This window comes from Aptenodytes patagonicus, chromosome 4 (genome assembly GCF_965638725.1).
Source record: "Aptenodytes patagonicus chromosome 4, bAptPat1.pri.cur, whole genome shotgun sequence".
Lineage (NCBI taxonomy): Eukaryota > Metazoa > Chordata > Aves > Sphenisciformes > Spheniscidae > Aptenodytes > Aptenodytes patagonicus.
Window position 1 is genome coordinate 80609905 of NC_134952.1, and position 24667 is coordinate 80634571.

Genomic DNA, 24667 nt, shown 5'->3' on the forward strand with positions numbered 1-24667 from the left:
TTTATTGACTTATTCATACATCTGAATGCTTTACATTGGCATATATGCTAAAATTATGACTGTACATTTCACATTCATTTTCTAGACGTCACAAACTTACCTTCAGCTTATGCAGTACACGTATACTCCTTGCAACAACCTTTCTAACACACTTCAACAGCAGAAGAGTCACTACTGAAGGTGCATGTCATCAGAATTAGTAATAGTGCAGTATAGTCAGCCACAGGACAGAGTGCAGCACAGCCGCTAAACTACCGAGAGCATTATTATAATTGCCTAAGACTTGGCGACAGCCCAAAGATAGGCGCAGCAGAAGATCCCTGAAAGCAGCACAAAATGAGCTAGCCATCCTAATTGTGTTTGTACAGAAGCAGTCAAGGTTAATTTTAGGCACAGTAAGCTACACTGCAGCCCCTCTTTGTAAAGGTGAGAGATGGACTGCAGAACATCTCATTTAGGCTCCAAGTCCAAACTTTATTAAAAAAGCTCATTTCTGTTAAGTCTAAAGCGAGATTAAGACCTAGCCTAAAATTAGCTTTTGCTAGCTCTGCTTGATAACCAGAAATATTATTGCTTGCAAAAGGCATAAATTCCAGAAAGTTAGAGAGATCCACCCTACCCTAAGTTAAAATTAAAAGTTCTAGCCACAGCTACTCCTAGAATTCACATGTGGAATTTAGCCCCATCTTCTTCTGTCATCACAACTCAAGAGAGTTTTTCCCCTGTAAAAACAAGTTTGAGGCAGTTTAATATTGCTATGGGAAACGCATACAAGACAGCAAACATCACTGAACAGTACGATGCCCTCCTAGGAGTTGTAAACTGCTCTGAAACAAAGCTATTAGTATCAACTTGACATCTCCCTCTGCTCCTGCAGTTGCAGATTACTCTCAGTACTCACTTCATTAAATCAGAAACATTATTAAAAAAGACATTCCTCTTGCACAGACATCCCCGAAAAATCTGTGGATTTGGATGCCTCCAGTTTGGCAGGCAAGAGTACTGGCAACATATGTTTTATCATAATCCAGTATTCCTAGTATATCTAATACATCTACACCCAAGCCCAATTCTTCCTAGTCACACTAACTTATGCACTTGGTTATATTTTTTCTGTCAATAAACCACACACACACAAACGAAGCATGCCTTAAAACCAAACCACCAAGCCTATACCTTGATTTCAACAGACAACCCTCAATAGTTTAGTCGCTAAACGTAAATTATCAAATCGGTATTATTCCCGCCCAAACCCTCACTTCTAAGAGCTTATTACGTAACACATACCTAGCCACATACTTTTTGGGGGGAGGATCTTCAACGGCAACAGATGCGCCTCCGCACCTTCCGCTTCTGCGCTCCTAAGGAGAAAAAAAAACAAACAAAAAAGAGAACATGTTTAAAAACTGGGCTCTAACCGCTTATTGACAAAAAGAAGGAGCCACAGAAAACCAACCAAACAAAAAACACAGAAGGGGGGACACGGCCATCCCACGCCGCTCACACCTCGGCCGACTCGGCCTGTTACTTGCTACAGTCAACGACTAATACCCACAAAAAAGGGTAAAAGTTTTGCCAATTAGCAAGGAACTGCTCTTCCATGCCTAGGAAGGGAGACAGCCACAGGCGGCAGCCCCCATGGAGTCATGGATCACCCCTCCCCACCTCCGCCACGTGGCGGCCGCCATTTTCCCTCCCTCACCCCGGCCCCGCCGCCGCCGCCCAACGGCTCCCGCCCGCCCCCCGCCTCACCACGGGGCCCACCTGCCGCTCGCTCCGCTCCTCTGCCGCGGCGGCTCCGCTCGGGCCCAACCGCGCCTGTGGAGAAGAGCGCGCCGCGGGGCCTCACGGCTGCGCCAGCGCCGGGTCGCTAATACCTGCTAATACCTCCAAGTACCCCCGCCGCCGCCCCGCCTCGCCTCACCTCACCTCACCTCACCAACGGCCGCCTCGCCAACGGCCGCCCCGCGCGCCCGCCAACGGCCGCCAGCAGCACCCAAAGCCAATAGCTCGCAGGCACGGCGCCGCGAGGCCGCCTCCGCGCGCACGGCCGGGAAGTCGGCGCTGCCAGGGCGGCGGCCCCACCCGCAGGGCGGGGGGCCGTCCCCCGGGCGCAAAGGGGGCGGGGCGAGGGGCGGGGCAGCGGCCCCGCCACCGCCGCTGTGGGCACAGGGGGGTGCCCGAGCGCGAACGAAAGCTGGGTTTCGTGATGAAGTGAGGTGTGGTGGGAACGCGGGGGAGGGCTAGCTGCAAATAGGATTAAAACCTTTTATTTTGCTTTCCGGTCCTTTCTGAAGCTACCGAGAAGCATCCCCGGGAGAAAACGGATTAAGGGATCCATGGAAAAGAGGCTGCGGTTACTCCCCAAGCCAAAGCCGTTCTCTTCAGCTGGCCTAGACATCGATGCTGCTTTCTATAGGTAGACGGAGATACATGTACGTATGTATTTATGCGTCTGTATGCTCGGTCAAGTCATGAGATGGGCCTTAAATGCTAAAACACTGCTATTTGTCATTTGATAACCGTGGACTAAGAAGAAAGAAGAGGTCGTGGAAGAGGTGCTAGAAAAATGAAGTCATCCCTTTAGGTGAACACGGGTAATTTTCCTTTTCCAGCCCATGTAAGCAAGTGTACCTGGTTAATGCTGGCCAAATTCCCACACCCTCATTTTTAATTAGAACAGAACAGAGTATTTCAGTTGGAAGGGGCCTACAAGGATCATCTAGTCCAGCTGCCTGACCGCTTCAGGGCTGACCGAAAGTTAAAGCGTGTTGTTAAGGGCATTGTCCAAAAGCCTCTTAAACACTGACAGGTTTGGGGCATCGACCACCTCCCCAGGAAGCCCGTCCCAGTGTCTGACTACCCCCTCGGTAAAGAAATGCTTCCTCATGTCCAGTCTAAACCTCTCCCAATTACCATACCTTTTACACCACAGCATCTTAAATTAAGTATTACTACAGTCATCCTCAGTGCAGGGAAGGGCAGTTTTTTAAAGGCCGGGCACAGGCTGCAAAAGCTGCTCTCTGGCAAAAGCCGCACCGCGAAGGTGAGCTTGTATTCTGTGCATGGGCGGACTGGAAAGATGAGGCAGGCGATTCTGGCTTTTGCAGGCCAGGTGCCAGTGAATTGACACAGCCAGGGGACTGAAAATCTGGCTCAATCAGCTACAGCGGGATGACTTTGTATTTGCATTGTCAGGGAGAGTTTGAAGGAGAGGCTGGAAGTGATGACTAGTGTCGTGCAGGAAGCTGCCTTTTGGGTCACACTTTAGTATCCGCATTTCTTACCTTTTTTTTTCCATGGAAAAGACAGGAAATTATTTAAGGCATATCTGTCACGTTAGGTGTTTTTCATCATTTTCAGACAATGATGATGTAATACTACTGCTTCAAATATATGACTATCAGGCAGTATTGTAAAATAATGAAACTGCTGCTAGGATTGTACAAAAGTGCAAAGACAAACTACAGTCCTGCCATGCCCTACAGTCCTACCTGTGCCGTAAGCTAAACCTCAGCTGTTCTGACCTTGCACCATTTGTGTTCAGGAATTTTATTTCCACTCTGTCATGCGTGTAAAAGAGCTGGCTCCTGCCTTTAGCTCATAGTGTTTTCCTTCCAGGCAGAGTTCTATAGCTAAAACGTATGTACTGTGTTTGTATAAAAAGTTATGCAAAAAATGCTTTTCTGGTTTTTGGGGCTTCTTTTGTACCGGAGTAAATCAGTTCAGAATTTAGCTGAAGAAAGGAGCTTTACCGGGAGACTTAATAGGACAGTCTTGATGAGATAATCGAGGAGACGAGAGTAAGATTTCTTTTCGGGCAAAAGAGCCCATTTCTCTGATCTCCTGAATAACACAAGTTACAGGATTTGAAGTAGTAATTCTGAACCAAGCCCCTATTATCATGATTGAACTAGGCCACTTCTGTTTCATACCTTTCGGAAGAGATCTGATAGTGACCTTGTGCTACTAGATTGACAGCTCTCCTAAGTAGACAGACATCTGAGCAATTAAAAGTACATAAGCCTTATTTTCCATCTGAATTTCCCAAGAGAAAGAGAGGATCAGAACAGAAAAAGGGAAGTGAAGGAAGAAAATACTGTATTAAAAAAGAAAGAAAGAAGTAACCTGACAGAAAACAGAGTAGTGAAGGCTCAAGCTCACTATATGCTTTTCAAATCTATCACCCTTACTTTGTTTAAATTCCTCCTCCATTCAGTTTTCCCTAGCCCTTGGTTTCAGCTGTTAATTACTTTCTGTTCCTGTGATTTGTGCTTTGATGCTGACTGTTGTGCTTTCTTCATCCATGTGGTCCACTGAGACAAAAAGTGTCTTTTGCCTTTGAGCTCTAAGAATTTTGGGATCTGAAGAACTGAAAAGAAACATTAAATGAAAGCAGATAAATTGGAGACAGAGGTCAGGCAGGTGTTATTTGTAGCAAGGGTCTTTTCCCTTTGCTTAGTACCTTTCTGTTATTACTTTGCTGTTCCATTTTTGTTATTCTTAGAGATTATAGAGATGGGTATTCTGAAAGAAGCTTAGACTTCTAAATTATAGGTTGCATCATTTCTCTGTAATGAACGGAATGTTTTGTTAACACAGATTTACTATTTTCTACACCTCTGTGAAGGTATTAAGCAGCTTTTGCCCAGCTAGATAGTGCACTTTTCTATTCTGTTCTGCATCTGTTGATAACAGTGAATTTTCCTTTGGACATTCATACCATCTTTAGAGGTTTCTCCTAAGAAAGGTCTTCTCAAGTCTGGGTAGGCTGATGCATGGGCACAACTATTGAATCCCCAAGGCAAATAATTTGTATAAAGTCTGCTTGTTATCTTAAAATAGCAAGCTCTGGAAATGTTTCTATAGCACATTAAGCAATTTCTGGCACAAGAAACAGAAAGTAAGCAGGAAGCAACAGCAGTAAAACGAGCAGCTGCATAAAGCAGTAATATTCACTCACAGAGAGAGTAAGCAATATTTTTCATTTCTGAAAACATTTCATGCTGCTCCCGTGCTCCTGGATTGTGCTGTAGCTCAGTGTCGAGCTGCAATAGCTGCTAACAAACCTGGAAAAGGACAACTTTTGTGAACATAAAAATCACTTCCACACACAGCACTACATTTTCTTATCAGAGTTTATTGTTGCACTTCAGATACCATGCCACTATCAGAATAATATCTATTTTTTATTTTAAAAAACTTTGAGAAAAATGTTTCCAGCAATTTTCATTCAATGTGAATGACAAGAGTATTACATCTATAAACATTGAAATATCTATTTAATTTCTTCCTGAGGAAGTTTCACATTTTTAAGCAATGAAAAAGGATATTCTGTACAAGATAGTCTGCAAATCATTGAAACTAATTCTTTCTGCACAAGTAGAACTGGGAAAATATCACAGTATTTTCAGGAACATTTGCCCAAATAATTAAGTGATTTCATATCAGGCTCTGTGTTTACCCCCCCCCCCCATGGTCACTTTCTGCTCATAATCACACATTGATTTTTAATGGCACGGATGTCTGCAGAAAGCAAATTTCAGAATCATATTCATGAAAGTAAAGGTGAAGCTCACATAATCAAGCATTTCTTAAAGAAACTGCTTGTGCAGTTATCTACCAGGGGAACAGAAACCATGGCTGTGTTACCAACCACAATAAAACATCTGACTTTGACTAGCAAATATAAATTCGTTGTAATGAATCAGTGTTTTTTAAAAATGTTAACAGTCTATTTCTGGAAATCAAACACTGATGGTAGGTAAGCTGTGAATAGAAGAGGTTAAACTTTGTCAGGTAATTCATGTTGTATGACTTGCTTACTCAGCTGTACTCGTGCACCCTATGATTTGGGGAACACCACATCTAGCCGTTGTCTGCATGCTTTGCTCAGACTCTTCATTCTTCACCAAGCTGACTGCACATTAAAAGTCGTTCTGTTTTTTAAAGTCTCCTGTTAAATGTAAGAACATATTTAAACAGAATAGTTCTGGAGAAAAAAAAAAAGTGGCTTCATACCATCTTTGTATAAACAGGTAATAAGCAAACATCAGAAATTCAGAACTGCACCGAGCACCAGCAGTTTGCCTTTACTTCTCTACTGCTTTTGTGTCTGAGACTAGCCCGCCTAGCATAAAAGAAGCTAATCCCGCCGCACCTTTTCTAAAGATGCTAGTGCTTAGCAGCCGCACCTCAACAGGAGCTTGGACTTACGCAGATGCAAGATCACGCCCTTTCAGATGCACAGTTCCAAGTCGAGCTACTTTGTTCACAGTATCGACTCAGGTAAAGTTACCACAGGAATTTGCTGACGATTTCCCTAGGAACTCATTCATTTTGTTCCCAGTTCCCTCCCTTAGGAAGGACACTGGGACGATAAAAGAGCTCCACCCTGCCGTTCCTCATCCCAACCACTGCACTCCCTCCTGGAGTATGAGCTTTGTCTTTAACTGCCAAAACAAGCCTAGTCCACTCAAGGCCAAGGCCGTGGGGTGGGGGGTGCTTATCCTCCCAGTGCTACACGGTGACTGCAGTTGGGCTGTTTTACCAGATCACCAACAATTGTAGGGGGCTCCTTGCCATACCTCAGAGAGGACTTCACAGAAGTAGTTCACAGATCTGAGACACGTCACCTTGTCCGTCATAAAATTTCTGGAGGGACAACGCGACCAATGTGCATGTCCCCATCACCACTCTGTCCTTGACTGCTCACTCATTCTCATTCTGCGGGGGCCTTGATTTCCCAAAGAAAGAAGACAGAAAGGGAATTCTTGAAAACAAAGAATGAACTATGAATGTGGCTGAAGCCCATTCCTCCGGCACGTAGGAGGCACCCAATTTGTGTGCAGAGGGTCCTCGCACCATGAAAACTTCAGGCACTTCATAGTGCCCAAAATTTTTCCTATTTTCTTGTATTTTATAATTGCTGCTCTGAAGAACGTGGAGTAACTCAGGCAGCAGTGCACAAAACAGGAGCTTCGTGCAATCCCTACGGATTTTTTAAAAATGTTTGAGTGATGTTACATCAGGTTATATCAAGGGTGCAATCAATCATGCCAGCATGAAAACCCCAGGTATTTTCTCCAGTTATTCAATAGTTGTAACAAATCCATATAGATGCTTGCAGGACGCATGAGCTGTCCATAGCATGCAGAGTATTTGCTTTTATAGATGTTCAGCATCCAGAGTGTTTCTTTTATCAAATAAGAAGTATTTTAAGACAAGTTAGCTTTTGGGATGAATCCATATGACAGTGAATATTTAAAGTGAAATGAAAAGTCTCATTCTAATAAATAATAAAGACGTTCATCTTAAAAAATGTCTACTCTAGTAGGTCCTCATCATTAATCATGCATATTCTCTTAGCAAAAATGTGCTGCGTAAAGAATATTGTTATATACAGTAAATTTGTCTAGATTTTTTCTTTACAGGCCTATCAAAACCAGGTATTACATAGACAAAATCAATAAATAATGAAGATTACCAGTTAGAGGTACAGTAAGGATCTCAACATCTGTTTTCTATTTAGGGAATAACAGACTGGTTTCCATTCCATTATCTTGAAAGTGAAAGTATATGATTACATAAATGTCGTAAAACAGCACTGAGACATATAAAGTTTTTCCACCATTTGATGCATGTTTTTAACTATTCACCCTAAAACAAATTATGACATTATAGAGCTACTGTAAAAAGCATTGCATTTAGTACTGTAGTTCTCTTTTGTTTTCACTACCTCTTCATGCCTTTAGAAACACTCAGAGCCAAAGTTCAGTGGAGAAGTATTAAGACCATACTCAGCTGAAGTTTTCATTGATCCTCTTTCTCAACTTTTAAGTACTATTAATTAGACTTTCTCTCACATCTAAACTGATGCATTGTGAGATGTATCATTGAAATGTATCACATAAATGTAAGGCTGGATATTTGTGTTTTCCGTGATTAGAGCGTAATTTTCTACCGTGATTACACACCGTGTTTATTTCCCCCCCCTAAAGCTTATTCCTAATATTTAATACCAAACATGTTTAAAATATCTGGAACTAGAACCAGTGTTTTCATCTGGAAATCTGATAGATTTTTGCAGCTGACGTAAACTGAAGGTTACTGAAAGATGCTACAAATTTGATCAGGCTGAGGGATCTTGGAATACACAAAGCACAGATTGAAGGGTAATAAATTAAGGAAAAAATGGTGGTGCAAATTAAGGCAATCTAAGCATGGATCTGTTTCTGCTCTTTACAAGTTTCTCATTCATTTCAGTGGAGTCACTCCTGATCCACAGTAACGTAACCCAGAGTGTGGTATCCAGATCTGGCTGCTCATAGAAGCCAGGAGTGAAAGCCTGTTCATTGCACTGCTTCAGTTTGGTTCACCATTGTTGAAGGATAATACTGCTCATCGGGATTGTACTGCAACTTTGTGCTTCACGTGTCCAATTAAACTTCTATTCAGATAATGACTATATTCTGTATTTTGCCATTTCAGTCAATACAAAATCAGACATAGTAATTATGGACAGAGGCCCTTACCACATTGTAAGGGTTTGTTGTTACAGGCTATAATCATAGGTATTGGGTTTTTTGTGTGTTTGTTTTTTTCTACACTGCTTTTGCCTGTGGCTTCCAGATTTTGCTCTACATGTTTTGTTGCTGTGCACAGCTAAATCATATATGATAACTGTACTTCTCACCCTTGTTAGTATATACTTTGGGTATTAGCAAGCTGATTCCAAAGGCAGAAGTACACTTGGCATTTTGTGCTACTTTCAGTTTTCTTATTTTATGCAAGACAATAATCAAATAGTAAGAAAAAACATCAGCGGTCTAACAATGGGTTACAAAACCTACATGAGACACAATACTTTTAAATTGATATATAAAAATATAAATATTTACCATGAAATTGGACAGGTCATGTACCTCTGAAGCTTATACCAGTTGCAAATAACTTCCACATATAGTCCACAGGCCCAGAAATGTTTATGAGAAAGATTTGGCCCACCAGAGCTCTAAGAAACACATGTATTTTCACAATCCACATGCCAGCATATGGAAATAATTACCATCTTTTACTCTTTTTTGAAGAGGTGTATCTTACAAGACCTTCTGGTAGCTACTGGAGACTTTAGGTATGATGACTGAAGTGTAGAAGAGAGATTTCAAAAAGCCTTTTTTCAATGCTATCTTACTTTCTGTAGCTCCTGTCTCAGCCACGATGGCAGGGGTTGTCCCAATTTGTGTAGGAGTTTTGACAGTTCCACATTATGATCTCTGTAGTAGCTTGACAGAAAAGCCCTGCACTGATGGATACAAAAGGAGATATTTTTATTTAATAAAGTGCTGTACTGCAGTTGCTGTGAATTCTAGATTTCAAAGTTTGTTTTACCTGTGTCAAAACTTTACTTTCTCTTACGCAATTTATATTGTTTTATGCATGCAAGTTTAAGCTCTTCAGTTAGGAGCTGAACTGTAAAATATAATTTCAAGAGAAACAAAGGTTGTCCAAAATGAACACTGAGGTCAAAGCAAAGGATCTGATTCTACTCTCAGATAGTCATGTAAATTAAGAATCACACTGAAGCCGATGTAGTTACGTTGAATTTACTGAAGTGTGATTGAAACCAAAGCTTCTAAAATATCTTCTTATGTAGGCGTGTATCAATTAGTAACCCCATTTTCAGAAGTATTTAGAGTTGAAAAACACAACAATAAACAAACACAATCTTGTCTTATCTCTGGCCAAAAGCCTTCTCACCCAATGATTTTATATCAGTATGATTCTACTGATGTAAAGTTACTTATAATTTAAGTACTGTGAGAAAAAATCCCAGCTTACTTGCCACATTAATACTTACTGCTGTTCAAACTAAGTTTTTATTTGTGTTTTAGTCAGGCTAAATGAAATGGGAATACAGGACAGAATAAACATAAAAGTTACAGCTGGAATAGGAGACTAAACTGCCCTTGGGTACAGGCTGCAGCATTTGATCTGATAGAAATTTCTTCTTTTGAGCATTTGTCTGGGGAAAAAGCAAACTTATAAAATTCACAGAAACAGAACCTAACCTCTCTTAAAACTGGATTATATGAGAGTCTGCATTGCTTGTCATGGTCTAACTACTCTCAAAGACAAGGGACCAGATGCAAATACACATATCTGATCATGACTGAGAAAAAAACATGCACTGTGGAGCCTCTGCTGCTTAAGTCACTTAAGTAAAGGGGACAGGTTTCCAAGGGAATTTCAGGGGTGCCAAGTTTATTTTTCTAAGAGGTGCCAAGTTTTAAAAGTTGGTTTTTTAATGACTTAAATTCTTCACATTTGAAATAAAGAACTGAAAAAGTCTATGCACCCCACAGCTATCTTAAATGTTTCATCTGTAGGGAAAGGTAGTAAAATAATTAACGTCTACTTAATTTTGTCTTCTCTCCCTTCTTATGATTTTGCCTGTGTGGAGTCCCATATGTGGCAACTGAATCCCTGTATATGCCAATGAGCATAACGGTTTACCTCAGAATCCATAGGAGGGTATTTTCTACCTTTGCTCTTTCCAAGACACTTTGTTTTTCCTTCTTCCAGGAGCTGACACCAGAAACCTTTATGTGAATCAAACCTGAAACAAATATTTTGCAGGGTAAAGGCTGTGAGATACTGCAGGGAGGATGCATCTCCCAAGTTTAGACTGAAGACTCAAAAGAGTAAACCTAAGGTTATCAGTCTTAGCTTAAGGGCAACCAAATCTAAATGTCAGAATCCAACAGATTTGTATACATCTGCATTTATGATGTACAGAGTGGATGTTACATTCCTGACTGATACCGTTAAATCTGTCTTGCAGCTAATGTCCTTTCTGTTTATGCATGTCAGCGTTCCATGTTCCACTTATGGAAATAAAATTCCTTTCAATTAATCCAAAATTCATATGCAATTCTCACAAAGCAATACTTACTTTGTCCGTTTGTCAGAGGTCTACTTCTGTAACAGTCAAGCTCCACATTGAGTGGCTCAGTGGATGATTCACAGAAAATCTAACCCTGAATTCTGTTCTTTGCAGACATTGAAGAACACATCCTACTGACAGCTCGAAGGAGAGGTATGAGAGGCTTTGTTTTGCAGTGAGCTTACTTACAGACTAACTGGTATTTTAGGAATGTAGGAACATGTGAAAAGGATGATTAAATTAACTCACGTGAGGGCTTCAGAGTAATTATAATGAGGAGAGACTCCCAGAAATTTCTGTACTTCATCCATTACAGTAGATGGGTCAGTTCTCAGCTGCTGTCCATCAATAATTAGCAACTACAACAAATAAAATAAATGGAAGTTTAATTTAAAATTCGTTATTTCAAGCTTCAAACTGAAACTTCCACCTCTGTCAAACTCATTCATTACATGGAGAGTACTGCCCCAGAGAATGACGGTTGGTCCGGTTTTAATTGTCATCATCATTAATGACCAGGGTAAATGGCAAGTTTATTAAATCTGAAAGGATATTAAATTGGAAGCTGTTGTGACAACAGAGAAATAGCAGTGTAGGATCTAGAAAGATAAGAAATATTGGCAGGAAATTGAGTGAGATTTGTCCAGCCAAGAAAAAAAGGTATTAATGTCTACAGAAATAACCTATAATTCTCATAGACACAAACATATACATATATATGTTACAGTAATGTTGAAAAGCTTGTCACTGGAAATGACCAGAAAGACAGAAACCAGTAGGTAGATGTTAGGTGAAATGCCTTACTTCTAAACCCATACAACAATACAAAATTGTATAAAAAAAACTTCTTTGAGAATACGAATAAAGGCAGATGTTACAAGGACCTTAAGGCAGGGATGTAGATAGATACAGCATGTGCAACACAGCTCTAAGAAAGCCAGGTACTGGTAGGTAATTTCTTTTTCTTCTTTTCAAGTGCTTTACCATACACACGCTCATAGTAGGCTACTTCAGACAGGGCCACCCTTTTACCTGGAGATGAATCTTCAGGGAAACAGGCACTACCTGAGAATTCTATTAAATGTGGTATCATGCCCAAATGACCCACTGATGGTGCAGCCAGTTTGGGTTTTTGTGACTGTTGGAAGAGAAGCAAGGTCCCGGATGAGTTAGTCAAGCATTCATTTCATCATGGAAACACCTCTACTTTTTCCATCATGCTTTAGTTATGAAAAGGAAGGAGGAAATAGATTTGCAGATGTTCAACAGTCTCCTTCTGCAAGCAGTGCTGAAGCTTGTTTTTACATTTCCATGCAAGCAGAGAGGCTAAAATCATATGAATTGCTTCCAGGATTGGATGAAACTTAGAGGTTTGCAAGACTATGAGGTTTCAGAGCATAATCAAAAGGGAGAAAATGTCTTTTCTTTTGAAAGAGCTGCCTTTGGAATTACCCATATATAGCACGTAGATTTAGAGATGTGGATTAGGGGAAGTATCGGGCTGTTCAGAAAGCAGTAGCTCATTCCAGAAGCCTCTGCAATCAGATGCATGATAACTGCCTGAGTCCAGAAATGAACTCACTGCTCCTAAGACACAAGCTTTGAAAACAGGCCTGAAGTGCTTCATAGCACAGAGGTCAAAAAACATCCCAAATGGGGGATATTTCCATCTGAAAGAAAAGGAGTGAGGGCTTTTTTCTTCACTATTTAAAAAACACGTAGGGATAATATCTGTGCCGTTCCCACTTCTGCCACCCCAAAAAAGACATGTAAGAAAAAGTTTTACCAGTGGAAATTCATTCCAATTCTTGACATTCCCAGGGAGCAGGTAACAAAAAATGCTCCCTCTCAACCTTCAGGGAGGTTGTAAAGAACAACTTGTACTGATTTATTCATATCCTGATCTCAGGAAGATGTAATTTCATGAAATTCCTCAAAATCTACAGTATTTCATGTATTGGCAGGGTGGAAAAGTTAAATAGTGTAATTTTTACAAAGTAGATAGCTTCATATATAATGAAAATACTACAGATTAAGTATTTTGAGTCACTTTACAGCGTATTGATCATTTTACTGTAATATTGCTGACAGCTGAAGAGATTGTTTAAGTCCCTGCTCTCCCACTATACATGAGTTACTTTGTGTCTAAAAGTCACCATGGTGGGAGAGGAGCAAGAAAGACAGTTTGGAGAAGAGAACAGCCTAGAAACAGCCCGAGTCCTTCAGCTTCAGACTGGCCATTTAACGATGGCTGTTGCAAAATCAGCTTGATTTCCTACAGGGCTGGCGCATGAGCATATCTTTTGGCTCATGAAGAAGTTTGTCATACGAGGTCCTCTTTTCTTCTGTATGACTGCAGTGAAGCAATGAATTGTAGGCGGGAAATTAACTTAAGAGACATGAGCTTCCTGAACTTCTAGAGATCTGTCTTGGCCAGACAAAAGAGGACTTTTTGTGTGACTTACGAGACAATAAATTAAGTTAATCAAAATTCTAAACATCTGAATACCAAATTTGCAAAGTACTCTGAGATTTGCAAATTCTTACCATGCAAGACACGTGTGCTGTTACCACTTTTCTAATGAAAAGGGGAACCTTACCTATTCCTGTTGCTACTTCTACCACTTGCTGTATGCCTGCTGACTTCATAATGACATTAAAACTTCAATTCAGTCACACGTGTAGAGACCCCCAAATTTATACAGCATTAAAGTTATAGATAGCCTTAGCTGGTCGTGGTGAGAGCCCTTTTGGTGAAGGAAGGCTCTCATTTTTTTAGATAAGGCTGTACTTTTAAGCTGAGCTGAGCTTAGGTCTGCCTTATGTAACTGTTTTATGCTTCAGCAGTTCCTTGAACTTGCTAACTAGTCTGAATATGGTCTACTGTATAGCGTTGCTTTTGCAATGCAAGTTAATCTCTAGTACTTTTACAGGGAAAACATAAGGCTACCAGGGCTGGTTCTTCGCGATCACTGTGGGATATAACATCTGGCAAAAATCTGTATGACAATGCATATTGTTCAATATTCATGGGTTACTTTTGGAGAAAAGCTAATGAAAACATAATGTAGAGAATTTCATACGAGTATCATGATATTACAGTATTGTGTATCTCATGAAGTCTGCAAGGCTGGCCCAGAAGAGAGTATGTGGAGAATAACACCAACTAGATGCATCAGAGCTTTCTGGGCACACTCTGGGAAAACAGAAGGTGCAGACTCCAGCCAACTTGTCTCAGCTAAGCGAGTCCTGGATAAACAGAAGGTTCAGATTGCAGCCAACCTCCCTCAACTAAAGTAATCTTTAAATGTTGGGTGGGGAGCAGTGCCAGACACACTGCTAACGTCAGAAAAATCCATTCCAGAAATAAATCTACCAAGGAGATACTGATCATGTGATATTGTCTGCCTGGTCTTGTATATCACATGATGTCAGGGCTTAGGATGTGCATCTTCTGAGGCTTGATCTTACACAGGGCCAGAAGGAGGCTAATGATTTGTATGTTATATGCCAACAGAAGCTTGCAGGGAGATCCAATTTTCAGGTTGCTTATGTGCCACCTGTACTGAAACCTATGGGTCCATAAACACACGCCCTTTGAGGCCCAAAGACACACAGAGAAACTGGTCTTAACACAAAGAATACGTTGATGATTCAGGATCAGTGATAGATACCAAAGGTAGACGATTAGGAACACCAACACGCCAAACTGTTTCAGTGCATGAATGAGTCCCAGTAGAGGCTCTGATATGTGGATGCACTGTTATGGGCAGCAATGTGTGAGGGATTTCCAAAATAAAAGTGTGCAAAAGAGACCCAGTGCTTTTACAGTTACAGAAAAGTCATGTTAGGCAAAACATGAATTCACCTAAAAAACTGGTGATGCCTGAGATGGCAAACACGCTGACATACACAAATGCCTTATCTGTATTGCTAACTAGAACAAATCAGAGACAGCTTTCTGGTCTTGAGCCCAAATGGCACGGCATGACCTGGATCCATGCTGCTAAACTCTCTCACCTGCAAAACCCAATTGGTTGTGTCCACACTCCCCAATGGTAATGGTTCTTGTTATCTTTCCGGCTGTGCTCTGGAACTGCTTGGCAAGATGCTTTTTGCTATGAGTCCAAACTGTGCCAGAAGTGTGTTAAAAATCAAGCAGTATGGACAGCAGTGGGACAGCGTGTGAAGTCTTGCACAGGTACAGGTTTATTTACTACTACAATCATAGCCTAAGGAGGTTGACACAGTGGGAGATTACTACATGAAAGGATGAAGTGGGTTAAGATGCTGATGTATTTAAATATTAAGGTGGTACAAAACCACTAGATCACATCCATTTCCATGTGGTAATCCCCATTTCAGATGGAAAAGCTATTTTTTACACCCCAAAGTGTTCAGACACCAAAACTCTTCTCAACCCATGCAGGGAGGGCAGTATCCCAGCTGACTTCCCTTGATGCTAGCTGATACTTGCTACCACTCAGAGTAAACAGAAATATTATTGAGCAGCTTCCCTTTATTTTCCTTCAGTTTTTCTTTTTGGAACCCCGATGGACCATCTGATATTAAAGAGACCACAAAGCACTGCATGCCTGGTTCTCTTTTCCTCAACATTACTGACAAAGAGCCAGACAGAGAGCGATGAAGCATGAGCAAATGAAAAACAGCTGTAAGGCAGCTCAAGGTACAAGAGAGTTCAAGGAGCAGCAGTGACGTTTCCTGAGCTTCCAGATTATTCTGATTTGTTTTGCAGAAGAAGCTCCCAGCTGTAAGGTGCTAAGACATGACATCCGTAGCAATGTCAAGCAACTACTTAGAACACGACTATGAAGAATCACAATCAATGTCTTAAAACACGCTCTAGTATATCTAGGATATCCCTGAGGATCAGCATTTAGTAGGCAAGACTTTTACAAAGGTAATCTTTTAGGATATTATATATATAAGATTAGGATGTCAAGTTACAGTCTTATTCACCTGATAAGGTGGGAAGTAAGTTAGCCATCTTTCAATATGGGTAGCATACCATCCAGGTGCTAGGCATTTCTTTTGGAGAGCTCTAAGCTCAGATGGGGCTCGAGGTCCAGCTGTGATCACCTGATAGAAGCTGAATTTTAGAGCTGCAGGATCTTCATGTGATCGCTGATGCTGTAAAAGAAGTTACATTGCTGGAACTTTACAGACCACAAAAGTTGGGAAAGTAACACAAAACTGGTTGGTCTAACTGACCTGGCCTTACTGACCTTGCCATGAGTGATTATTTACATTAAAAGCTACTTAAAGTTAAGAAGTCCTCATCGGTATTAATTCATTGAAAATGCTGGGATAAACATTGTTTGTATCAATAAATATTGTTTGTATCAAAAGAAATCAGAAGCTAGACTGATAATAGCAATAACAAAGCAATGTATAAATGTTTATTTTCAATAAACTGAGGGGCAGGTTTTGTACAAATGAATGGGGCATAATAAACACAAATACTAAGAAGTTCTGCTTCTAGTTGTTTCATATTTTCTTTTTCTAGCTTACACAAGATAAATACTCAGAAAGGCAAATTTGAACATGGGTATTTATGAGGATCGTTGGATAATTCAGGTCAGAAGGGATCTCAGCAGGTTTCTAGTCAAGCCTCCTGTCCAAAGCAGGGCAAGCTATGGGATCAGACTCAGGGCTGTGATTACTTCTCATCAAAAAATAACATAAAATATGTCATAGAAGTTCCAAGAACTTTGTTCTCTTTGGAATTTTATCTTTTTTTTTTAGTATCTTTATTTTGCCAAATTCCTGTTGAAATCTGCAGACCAGAAGAACAAAAATTTCTTAACCTATCTTGTATTTTGAGCATGAACTAGGTAACTGTGTCTATAAACTAATTTTTGTATGTGCTGATTACACAAATTAATCGAGTAAGTAAGCATTTTTACATGCTTATATTACAGGCAGACTTTTGAAAAGGTGGTTTCTGGTATTTTAACCCTTGAAAAATTTTCAGGTTTACAGTGACAGATACCTCAGCCCATGGGTGATCATATATGGTGCACTGACCGATGAATAAAAGCTTGTATTATCCAAACCCTTTATATATATATATATATATACTGAAAGGATATACAGAGAGGATTCAAGGTGGACACCTTGATTTGTGCCTGCCCGTGTTCTTCAAAGTGCATACCTGATACCAGGAATATGCCCGATCGGATGGGTCAATGAGGATGGTGATGATCTTGGCCTTGGGGATGAGGGAAGCAGCTCGCTTAGGAGCTTCCTCAGAATGGAAATAGTTGGCACTTTTCTCAAAGAGGAAGTCAGTGGTGACATTAGAAGGAGTGGGGAAGAAATCCATGTACCTAGGAAAGCAACATCATTCTCAGAATTACTTAAAAGTCACACAAAGGTTGACAAATCTGTTAAGTATATTTTATTCTAGAATAATCAATTAAAATAATAGCCTAATTGCCAAATAAAAGCAAACAGAAGTTTACATTATATTTTTTATCATATTTGACTTGGTACTAGCTTTCTTCTCACTATCTATAACTAGACATTGCAGCTATTTGGTAACTGGATGAAAATGTTACGATATTCATGTGTCGTCTTAAAATTAGTGAATTCTCACTTTCCAGTCGGAACAAACTCCTATCAAAGTCAAAAGTAGAAAATGAGTTTTCCGCATCTGGTGTTTTGCTGACATCAATTACAGTGCAATACCATAAGAAAAAGATATTCAGTATCAGAATTGCTTTTACTCAGAAGAGAAGAGAGCTCGCTTATGTGGGGAAAATGCACTGAACCTCCCCCCCCAGCTTCATCAGGTAAAAGGTTTCTAAGCAATGACTGCATCTTTCACTTATTGTTCTGAGAGTCACATTTTTGTGGAAACATGGGTTGTATTCCTTTCAGTTTTCTTTGTGAGCTTTCCTCATCCGTTATGAAGTTGCAGTTAATTTCCAGCAATCTCCTATGTCACATACAGACTTTTTTATCCATGGCCCTCAGACCACTTTTCATTATTGTTAGGGAAAAGAATAAATGGGAAATGTTGGTCTTCTTGATTTTTCAGTTATACTCTGTATTGGTAAAATAAATGCCATTTAAAACAACCTCCTCTGAAGATCATGCTGAAATTTCTTCCTTAGACTTTGTTCTATTCATAGAAGTGAACTACTTCTAATACAAATGACGTGCTCTTCTTGGCTTTGAAATTGTGACCATTGCAGCCAAGGCCAGAAGACTTGGTAGGATGGAACGGACTGATTCACCTGCACTTTTCTTTCGGACACGGATCTCACCAGATGATCATTAGCACACAGGCACTGATTACAAGGTACTTAGAGAAAAGGAAGGAATCTACAGTGGTTTTAAGAAACTGAACTCTGCGACACCCGATTCCGAGAAGTTAATTCTTATGAGCAACTTTTATGTATACATAAGCAAACATTATCAAGTTATTGTTATGTGCTGCTTTGGCACATGAATGGATACCTGTCATCAGAATTGCACAAGTGAAGCAGACTGGCCTTCAAATGACAATTTTCTATGCACTAGATAAGGAATAATAGTTGTGGATTCATTCAAGGTCTTAAGGGTAGCAGCTAGTAGATTACCTTGTATCAGAGAGACCTAAATGATGTCATGTGAAGGGGTGACAGTTGGGCAGATGCCTGCATAATATGCTCAAAGTTGCACTCAAAAATGCTGCTACAACGCTGCATAACTATTGCTGGTCTCACATGCAGACTGTATGTAAAAAAGCTGAAATATGAGGACAACCAGACAGAACAGAATGAAAGGCTGTCACTGCCCTGCTAGTTTATTAAATGTTTATATCTGCCTAATGCTAATGCAAATATCTGAGAATATGACACTATTTCACTGAACAAACAACGGACTCTATTTCCCAAAAATATTAGGGCTGATTTGATGAAAATGATGAAGCTATACCAATTTCTTCTCACAAATAAAATTATTAGAAACTAATGACCCAACCTGACTGTGTGACCTCAGAATGTTTTACCAGAACATCAATAGCAAAGAAAAAGGCCAGCTTTGAAAAAGGCAATAGGCACTAAAGGCAAATCTGCTCTAGATCATGTATGGTGTCATTATGCTGTTGTACTGAAGTCCTGGTAGCAGACTGAGTAAATACAAGGTAATGAGGATTCCAACCTTATAAGGAAACACCATTAAATATGGCACTACACGAAATTTTGGGAAAAAGTTAATTGATTCTTTAGATAACATGGCAAATTTGAAAAAAGTAGAAGTTGATGTGGTGTCAGTGAAAAATGGCAGAGATTGGACCAGGTGGGATATCAAGGGGTTATAAAATTTAGGCTCAGCCTTTCTGCTGAACACAGACTGCAGGACTCTTGCTTAGTACCTCATTCATGAGACAATTATTAAACTTGACAAGGGCAAAGCTGAGAAGGCTTTAGAGAAACTTGTCTAAGAAATCTGTAACAATGCTTACATAAAGAAATGCATGACTGGTCTATTTAGACATCTTCATTTCAAGAGCAGAAAGATCAGTTCTCATCTTACTGCTCTGTTATCTCTACTGGGAGACTACAATACACATCTATACCTCTTTCAAGACAGCAGTATTGAGGTTGCCAAGGGCTGAAAGAACCCTTTCCTGCTTCTGTAGTTAGCCTTGGTCTAAATGTAAGCTCAGACAAAGAGTAAGTCAGAGTCAGCTCTGGGAAAAAGCTGTATCTCCATAACAATAAAAGAAATGAAACTGATTGCTATTTGTGAATACTCCTGCCTTGAAATAATCCTAGCCAGTTAATGGACTAATGAGGAGAGACCTTGTATTTAACTACCATTTGGCAAGCTCATTACATGCCAGCATTAAAATACACTATCAGACTGAAGGTCTGAGAGATTTGTCTGGCAGACAGAATGCAAATCTAAGAGTTAAGTAACTACACCAACGGGTAGTTCTGAGTATCCAAGACTTAACTGTGAGAACCTGGCAGGGGTGAGTGGGGCACGTAGCGCAGAGGTACAAATAGCCAAACAGGTGCTGTAGAGGGAGAACCTGTCAAAAGGACGTACCTGCTCTGTACAGGTTGACCACTGGGAGCTTTATGCACCAGTGCTGTGTTAAGATGAAGGTAATTTGGCCCATGTCTAGCAGACAAATTGTATCTGCACGTTAGGGAAGTGGATACAGCAGGAGGAATGAGAGAAGCAGCAGAGTGGTCTTCTAGCAACATGAAAACATTGATTTTGTGGAAGAACTGGCTCCCTGTACTTAGGCTGTCTTCATTGGTGTGGGCCTGCTACACCTCGCTGGCATGTCATCTTCTCTGACTTCAAAAGTCTCCACAGCAAGGAGTCAGCTTTCTAATTTCCAGTCATTCAGGCAGCACCTCTCTATTGGTAATAACTGGCTGACTCACCACACTTTGTAATAAGCATCTGCTGCAACAATTATAACTCTGTAAAAACTAAGTGACTTAAAAAGAAATTGGATCTGACGTTATCTGCACTAAGACCGTATAACAGTGTTCACCCTTTTAATTTTATGGATGAATATGAAGTCAAAGGCAAGAAAACTATTTTCCCTTAAACTGGGGGGGAAAAAGGAAACAAGACAAAATATCAATAATCTTTTACTGGTGCTCCCCAGCCACTACAGCATATTACCACTTTTCATCTTGTAGTGCTTTATACTGCAGCACTTTCTGAAAGTAAGAGAAATCAAGAATGACCTTCTGGGTGTAGCTCTGTCCGGTGATTCCCCGGCAGCCACAGTGAACATGGCAGCAGTGATACGTACTTTTTTAGCACCACTTACTAACCCTACAGAGACACTAACATTCTCCTAATTACCTGATCGTTGAAAAACATTTTGAGAGGCTTTCCCTGTCCCCTTTTTACCTGATTGCTATTTCTAAATCCTATGTAAAGGAAAAAATGCCTCTCCCTGATACCACCTTTTTTTCCTCTTAAGAAATAAGATTTCCAACAGCAACATAATTTTTGCCTCCGTATATCCAACCAACAACCATTACTGTCCCAACTTCAAAGGCATGTGTAATGAGAAATACACATTTTGTACTGTTTTGCATATATTAACATATGGATATTTACAAGAAAGCCTCACAAAAGTTAGTGCATTTATGATATTCTGTAGTAAGACTGTTATTCACTTGCATTTATTTATCATTTTAGAAGGACACTGAAGGTTACTTTTTATCTCACTCTATATATAAACAGTTACCATTACCAACAGTAATGTCATTTTTGTATTGTTCACAATATATAAACTTTTATATTTATACTAATAACCCATCTTACCAATCAATCCCCCTGTGGTAGTTATTTCTATTAAAGAACTGTACCTCCTCAAAGGTTTTTGGGCTGGGGGAGTTACTAATGATGGAAGGATGCATGATCAGGAACAAATACAAGGCTGTGGTACCTGCAAATAGGATAAAAGTCCAAGATTTAAAAAAAATACACGCATTTTTTTTGGGTCATACCCACAGATGGACTAAACCAGCTTTATTCCATTTCATTTCAGTGAGGGGATGCTGATTTATGTCACTGAAGAATCTGTGCTTTCTGTGCTTTTAAATTGAAGACATTTAAAGAACTGTAAATAGTTAACACAGAAACTGGAGTGCCAATGCTGAAATCTGTTTTTCACACTTTAATAACTGTGTTTTAAAAATAATTATTGGTTTTTATGAGACTGTCACAAAAATAATCTAAAAATCTCGCACTCAGTGGCTATTGGGGATTGGTGAAGATGAAAGGAAGCACATATGCAATTTTCTGATTACAGAGAAGAAAATTAACCATTAAGTTAATTTATAAACTACTGCAACCTTGCAATTCAAACTGCCATTAGGAACTTCTTGACTTGAAATGAATGCTATGAAATAAAAAGTTTCTATAAAAAAAGACACTTGCAGGACAGACAAGAACTTGCAGTTAAGAATCCACACCATTTGAAAAATGGCTGTCCTTTCCTCCTCCCACTTTGACAAGATCTTGTCTATCTTGTTGATCTCTTTATCGAAGTGTTACTCATTTTGACATAGAGCCAAAAAAATCCGACACACACCTGAACCCTGCATTCTCAATCTGTGTACTGTCTGTTGTTGTAACCTACATTATTAAACTATATTTGGATGATATCTGAAAATAAAAAAATGCCTTTAGATGATCAAGATTGCTACGCAGCCGTCTGAGTAGAAAGTGATTAATCGGTATTTGAACTTACACATAGCCTATCTTGTTGAAATACAATAAAATCTCACCAGTTTTCTGGGGTCCTACAACCAAGAATTTTGGTAATCGATCACAGGTTTTTTCTTTAGACCAGATATCTCTGTGCCGTTTGTCATCACAGGGATTCTAAAGCGGAGAAGAACAACTAAGAATTTCATTGGTAATCACACCTGATAAGGTTCTCAAATTCTGTTTATATAAATTATCAATTTTTCACCAATGTACAAATATTCTCACATGAAAATATTATTTTCCCTTATGACAGAAAACCATGTTATGTATTAAAGAACTATTTCAGTCATTCAGAAAGGTATTTGCAATGTAACCAGGCCACAAACTGTATCTCCTTAAGTGTTTTCTTTTTTCTTTTTGAGGAGACAAGTATGTTGAAGAAATGTGGTTTTCATTCTAACTCATTCCTACATATATATATATAGTTGCCCCAGCTACCCAATAGACCCTGGGACAAGATAATTTATCCTATGAAATGTCAGTATGTTCGGCAGAATTATGCCAAAGACAAATTTGATCCCACATACTTCAGATGTGGGAATCATTCAAAATTAATTAATTAATTACATACAAATTAGGAAGACTTAAAATTGCTAATGAGTTATCTAATTACTGACTTTTTCTTTTACATTACTGTAACAGCTACCACCCTATACATGCTGTAGTCTGTAAACTAAGATAGTAAATTAATTATAACTTAAGGATTTCCATTCACAACTACATATTCTGATCCTCCAGTTCAAATCAGTACATAATATTGACTCCTGTTTTTTCATGTGCTGCTTTACAACAGTTTAAATTTGTTTTAGAAACGCTACTTGCAAACAGTTTTTGACACTGTCGTTTGGCAGTACTGCACTGAGACAAAGGGTATGACCAATCTTCTAGGCTTAAAAAAATGTAACTGTATTCAGATTCACATGCATTATAGACAAAAGACACCACATTCAGTATATGTTAGTCACTGTTACTTGCAAATCTCTTTTCTAAGTAATTCTAATTTTTCAAGTCATTTGGCTACAGGCTAATTTCCATTTTTTAAATTCATTCTCTCTTAACATTATGCAAAATTCTTGACATTTTTTTCCCTACTTCAATGTTTTATTCAATAACGGCGTGAATTTCAAGATGTGTATTTAAGTCCAAATTTGCAATCTCATACTCAGATCTAAGTTGGCAATTCAATATCCAATGCTAGAAAACATTTGAGCAAGCAAGCTTAAATACATTTTTATGTTCGATTTAGTAAAGTCTGCTCCTTAGAATATTTCTACCAAGTCACCTCAAAAGGATGATATTTGGGATACGTATTATCACTGTAGGGACACATGTACCTACAGCACTCGGACATTCCACCGAATTGGTTGAACCATCGCTGCGCGTGTCAAGAACATGACAGCGTTCACCGCTTGGTGCAGTAGTTTCTCTTTAGGGACTGTGCTCTTAGTGCTGGGTGATGGGCTGAAGACGTGTCAACTGCAAGGTCAGTGCAGGCTTCAGCCTTAGCAGGTCTTTGCATTCCTGATATTTTCAGTTTGCTCACTTATGAGAGCAGGATAATCAAGCAGCAGAGTTGATAACATCAACGTAGTAAGTGCTGGTAAACTTCTTGCTTGGGCAGTTCTCAGCCTTTTGTGAATAACTTTCTAATCTATCTAAGCTATTTCTACTTGGCTAGTCAGTTTTAGCAATAAGGTAGCCATGGTCTTAATGCTCTTTTCTCTTTTTGCATGCCCTCTTCTCCTCACACACTTGGAGAAAAGTTCATTTCTTTAAGGGCCAACTGCTAAAATATGCATATACATCCCTCTGTCAAATGCGTCATTCCTGCAAGTTCCAAAAGGAGAAGAGAAATAACACAACATGCCTTTCCTGCACTTCCCACATTTCTAAGAGCAAGTAAAGTCACAAGTAAAATGAATTAAAGATAATTTTAATTACACATCTTAATACATATTAATTTCACAACCTTTCTATGGAGATTTAAGTGACAGGGAAAACAATGACATACGCTGAAGCTTCAGTAAGCTGTTTTATGGAACCAACTAGTAAATCTAAAAATATTACTGCTTTTCTCTACAAGAAACTGAAACAAAGAACTTCACAAAAAACACCATCAAGATGATTTTTTTCTGATGTCTTCATCAGCAAGCCTGCCTACCTGCCAGAGAGGGTCCTTTTGCTCAGGGAATAGTTCAAAATACTTGTGAGCCAGCTGAACCGGAGGAAGAGTCTGCAGTTTCAGGTTTGTCCAGGTATGAACAAAGTTGGCCAGATTCACAAAGGTGTATAACCCCAGGCGGTCGTTTCCATAATTAGACAAATGTGTCATGAAGATGCTAATCTTTAGAAAACAGAATAAAGAAAGCAGACATTGACTCTTTGCATCACTAGATGGCAGTGTAACTACAGACAATATAAATTTAATTTGCATTTTGCTCTTATTTAGAGCTGCAAGAC

At 39.6% G+C, this 24667-nt stretch overlaps 1 protein-coding gene, 1 long non-coding RNA gene and 1 other non-coding gene across 7 annotated transcripts in view; all 3 read right to left on the reverse strand.

The window, feature by feature from the left end:
* The window catches only part of LOC143159852 (uncharacterized), a 49169-nt gene extending 47115 nt beyond the window's left edge, over positions 1-2054 (reverse strand). Inside the window, exons 1-2 of one of the 3 annotated variants that reach the window (XR_012995236.1) lie at positions 1935-2054; positions 1288-1361 (exon numbers count right to left, since the gene is read on the reverse strand). This is a non-coding gene — a long non-coding RNA (uncharacterized LOC143159852). Of the gene's footprint in view, positions 1-1287; positions 1362-1764; positions 1860-1929 lie in introns of those variants that run through there. The other 2 variants (XR_012995238.1, XR_012995237.1) reach the window with 2 other exon arrangements.
* LOC143160168 (small nucleolar RNA SNORA24) lies at positions 1520-1652 on the reverse strand. Its single transcript, XR_012995344.1, has one exon. It is a non-coding gene; the product is annotated as a small nucleolar RNA SNORA24 (small nucleolar RNA).
* A 3101-nt stretch (positions 2055-5155) lies between the features above and the next one.
* The window catches only part of LOC143159853 (bifunctional heparan sulfate N-deacetylase/N-sulfotransferase 3), a 75141-nt gene continuing 55629 nt past the window's right edge, over positions 5156-24667 (reverse strand). For 2 of the 3 annotated variants that reach the window (XM_076337311.1, XM_076337312.1), the window contains exons 7-14: positions 24369-24551; positions 22225-22321; positions 21257-21380; positions 17121-17295; positions 15926-16096; positions 11195-11304; positions 10516-10618; positions 6673-9304 (exon numbers count right to left, since the gene is read on the reverse strand). In XM_076337311.1, coding sequence (XP_076193426.1) covers positions 9185-9304; positions 10516-10618; positions 11195-11304; positions 15926-16096; positions 17121-17295; positions 21257-21380; positions 22225-22321; positions 24369-24551 — 1083 coding nt within the window. In that variant the 3' untranslated portion in view covers positions 6673-9184. Of the gene's footprint in view, positions 9305-10515; positions 10619-11194; positions 11305-15925; positions 16097-17120; positions 17296-21256; positions 21381-22224; positions 22322-24368; positions 24552-24667 lie in introns of all 3 variants that reach the window. The other variant, XM_076337313.1, reaches the window with a different exon arrangement.